The sequence below is a fragment of the Cervus canadensis genome, chromosome 28 (genome assembly GCF_019320065.1).
Source record: "Cervus canadensis isolate Bull #8, Minnesota chromosome 28, ASM1932006v1, whole genome shotgun sequence".
NCBI classification, from domain to species: domain Eukaryota; kingdom Metazoa; phylum Chordata; class Mammalia; order Artiodactyla; family Cervidae; genus Cervus; species Cervus canadensis.
The window spans coordinates 47,720,958-47,724,893 of record NC_057413.1 but is presented as its reverse complement, the minus strand read 5'-3'; the positions used below and the strand labels follow the sequence as shown (position 1 = coordinate 47,724,893).

General features: G+C 51.7%; 1 protein-coding gene across 1 annotated transcript; it reads left to right on the top strand.

Annotated features, from left to right (window-relative positions):
• The first annotated feature begins 1,200 nt into the window (after positions 1-1,200).
• On the top strand, positions 1,201-3,609 carry TBCC (tubulin folding cofactor C). The gene has a single exon (XM_043449389.1). It carries the CDS (start codon positions 1,417-1,419, stop codon positions 2,545-2,547), a length of 1,131 nt encoding a protein of 376 aa, XP_043305324.1. The 5' UTR covers positions 1,201-1,416; the 3' UTR covers positions 2,548-3,609.
• The last annotated feature ends 327 nt before the right edge of the window (positions 3,610-3,936 follow it).

Below are 3,936 nucleotides of genomic sequence, written 5' to 3'. Positions count from 1 at the left end.
TTTGCCAAACAATGTGACCTGCGCTGACTTTCAGCAGAGAAAATCGGGAGTTTATGTTTGGTTTTCGTTTTAAATGAGAAGGAAAGAAGGAGAGTGGGTCTTGAAAAAGTGGGAGAGTAATCTTAATCCTCTCATTTCCTCCCATTTTTTTTCTGCATCAAAATGCAGGTGTATCAGTACCATTTCAAGTGACAGTTTCTCGGGCAGTTAACTACCCCGACGGAGGTTGGAAACCAGGGGTGGAGATAAGGGTGGAACCGGCGACTGTAAGGACGAGCAGGGTCAGAGGCCCCCGCGCTCAGCCGAGCACGTGAGGTGCCCCGCGCCGGCTGCCGGCCGCGCCCGGGTTCTCGCCCAGCCCGCTGTTCTGGGTTTCGCCAGCGATTGCGCCGTCCAGGCTGCCCACTCACACCTCTGGCTGGTCCAGACTTTAGGGGAGGCTCATTTACTTCCGGTGATAAATCCCTCCCACCACCTCTAAAAATAATGTAACATTTCCCCCATCACTTTCCTAACCACGGACGGCCCCACAGACTGCCGCCGAGTCCTGGGCTGGGGTTTCGCCCCCCGCGCGGCGAGCAGCGGCCAGCTGCGTACGGAGTGACGGCCCAGGGGGTTTAGGGCGTGGGAGGAAGAGGGAGGGGGTGTGGAGTTTCACCCTCCCCCCGCGCTCACCCCCCACCCCTTCGACTGCAGCAATTGGCAAAAAAACAAATAGTAATCCGTTTTTAGACTCCTCCGGGGCCCCCTGGACCCGGCTGCAGCGAGGACCTCAGTCTCTCCCGTACGTGCCCTTCCCTTCTCCCGCCCGGGTAACTGTCTTCGGGAATCAGGAGCCCCAGGCCACGCGGAACTGCAGCAGCGCGGGGGTGGGTAGGAGGGTTTAGGGGCGGCAAGAATGGGTTGGGGGAAGGGGTGGTGGAAGGAAAAAGGAAAAAAAAAAAACAAGAGACATGCAAGCGGCTCCCTAGCCAGCTGTTCCAGCTGCCGCTTCCACCCGCGCCGGCCGGGCGGTGTAATATTCCCCCCCCCCTCCATCTTTCTCACCACTACCTGTCCCCCCCATCCACCCACCACACGCACACATTCCCCCCACCAGTTGCGGATCTCCGGCCTGTAAGGGGGTAGTAGGGAGGAGCTGGGGGGAGGGGGAGTCCTGCGAGTTTCTAACCTTGTTCTTATAAACAAACCCACATGTGCAGCTGCCGCTGCTGCAACTCACCCCACAATCCCGGATATAAGTCCTGCCCCTTTAAGAAGAAAAAAAAGCTTCCCCCGCCTGCTCCCACCCCACCCATCCACAAGGACCTTTGTCTCCCCACCCCCTCTGTCAGTCGGCCCCGCCCCACATCCCCGCCCCCTCCAACGCAGAGGAACCAATGGGCGAGGAAAATAAGGCCGGGGTATGACGTAAGCATGCCCGGCCAATCACAGGGCGCGTTGGTGAGAGGCCTCGCGAAGGGCGCGCCCGGAGGAAGGAAGGCAGGAGAAAGGAAGCTTGAAGTCAAGATGGAGACTGGTGGTTTGTCCGCAGCTGCCCTAGCGAACGGGGACTTGGGATCCCAGCGAGAGCGGACCCTGGTGCCCGAGCGGCTTCAGAAGCGAGAACATGAGCGGCAACTGGAGGTAGAAAGGAGGAAGCAAAAGCGGCAGGACCAGGAGGTAGAAGGGGAGAAGAGCGACTTTTTCGCCGCCGCCTTCACTCGGGAGCGATCGGCCGTGGAAGAGCTTCTGGAAAGCGGAGAGTCCGTCGAGCGGCTGGAGGAGGCGGCCGCTCGGTTGCAGGGGCTTCAGAAACTTATCAACGACTCGGTTTTGTTCCTGGCCGCCTACGATTTGCGGCAAGCGCAAGAGGTGCTGGCGCGGCTGCAGGCGGCCCTGGCCAAGCGGCGCCAGGAGCTTCAGCCTAAGAAGCGTTTCGCTTTCAAGACCCGCAAGAAGGATACTGCTTCAGCCACGCAAGTAGATTCGGCTCCCGACGCCCCGGCGGCGGAAGGCATCCTGACCTCCCCGCCGCCCTTGAAGAAGGAGGGAGATTTCGACTCCAGCTGGGTCTGTGGCTTCTCCAATCTGCAGTCCCAAGTTTTGGAGAAGAGAGCTGAGGAACTGCACCAGCAGGACGTCCTTTTGACCCAACTGAGAAACTGCACGATCAAACTCTACGGCAATCCCAACACCCTGCGGCTGACCAAGGCCCAAGGCTGCACGCTGCTCTGCGGCCCGGTGTCCACCTCCGTGTTCCTGGAGGACTGCAGTGACTGCGTGCTGGCCGTGGCCTGCCAGCAGCTCCGCGTACACACCACAAAAGACACCCGCATCTTCTTGCAGGTGACCAGCAGGGCCATCATGGAGGACTGCACCGGGATCCAGTTCGCCCCCTACACCTGGAGCTACCCGGGCATCGACAAGGACTTCGAGGGCTCTGGTTTAGACAAGAACAAAAATAACTGGAACGACGTTGACGATTTCAACTGGTTGGCCCGGGATGTGGCCTCCCCGAACTGGAGTGTTCTTCCTGAAGAAGAGCGAAGGATCCAATGGGACTGAACATTTGTCACTCTTCACTTCCACCAAATACTTCCCTGTGGGACTGATTCCGACTCATGGGACCCCAAAGTTTACTGTCGTCATGTTTTGTTTTCATTATTTTAAGACTTTGAGGTTGTGATAGGCTTCTACTTTTGATTTCCATTAAATTTGTGGCAGGTGTAGCACTTTAAAGAAATTTTGCTATTTTGGTACTGCCTAGGACCTATTGTTAGACGGTGATACTTTGAAGCCATAAGGGGAAAAAGTGTGATTGTATGTTGGTTTTTAATGATTTGTGGTGTTTAAAACTTATTGCTTGATAAAGTAGGCCTTTAATAAATATTTGTTTAATAAACGAATTCAGTAGGGCTCTAGTAGGAGCCGGTTAGTCTGTAACTAAGGTATTAGACCTGTTTAAACTGCCATTAACCAAGAGCTTTTTTGACTTGCAGGTTTAACTTCATAAGTATTTTTTAGTGGATCGATGGAAGGACTTCTCTCTGGTCTTCAGCTACATGTTGGCTGGGGTTTTTGGCATCCAGCTACTCATTGACTGACTTGGATCCAAAGTTTTGGCAGTGGGCTCCAAGAGCCTCATGAGTCTTAACCACACACAAAGCCACAGTAGTTATAGCTACCAATTTTTGTGCACTTAAAATTTTATTGACACCATTGTAAGCACCTTACTGGTGTAAACTTACTAAGTCCTCAAAATCTTATGAGGTAGATTCTGTTAACACCATTTTTCAAATAAGGAAACAGATAAGAAAGTTGCCCAAAGGCCACACAGCTGGAGTGGTGGGCTGGATGGAAACCAGGTACTCTGACTCCAGAGCCCAGCTTCTTAATCTCTACTAGATACTGATAATTGAGTTGGGAAGAAAGCTTCCAAAATTAAGAAGGGCAAATAGCTTTTGGCATAATGTGCTAATTATTCTCATATACTAAAAGAACTGAGGCAAACATGGCTCAGTCTTAATTTTTCGACTCATTTTGCTGTAATTCACTGCTGTTACAAATTTGGCTTTCTGCTCTCTACGACTCATTACTAAATGGAAAGTTGTATGATTTTCAAAAAGCTGTTTTGGGTCTAGTGGCTTTGTAACTGTGGATGTGCTTTTTATTTAATAACTGCTACAAGTATTAAGGTGCTTAAATATGTCAAGTCTTTGTAAGTTTAATATTACATGTTCTCTTTTGTTCCAAAAAAGGATTTATAGTGGCTTCTAGGATATGTGAAATAAAACAAAATGATAAATGACAAGGAGGAACCAGGGTAGAGTGACAAACTGCAGGCAGAAGTGACGCCAATAAACACATGTAGCTGCCAAACTCGGTTCCTTAGCTGGATGAGAATGCAGATTATTTTTTTCCTCAACCATTAACTAACTTGAAAAGGTATCCTAA

What these genes read in the sequence shown, in the direction of transcription:
- TBCC (XM_043449389.1), top strand. Translation starts at nt 1,417, where the DNA reads ATGCCCGGCCAATCACAGGGCGCGTTGGTGAGAGGCCTCGCGAAGGGC.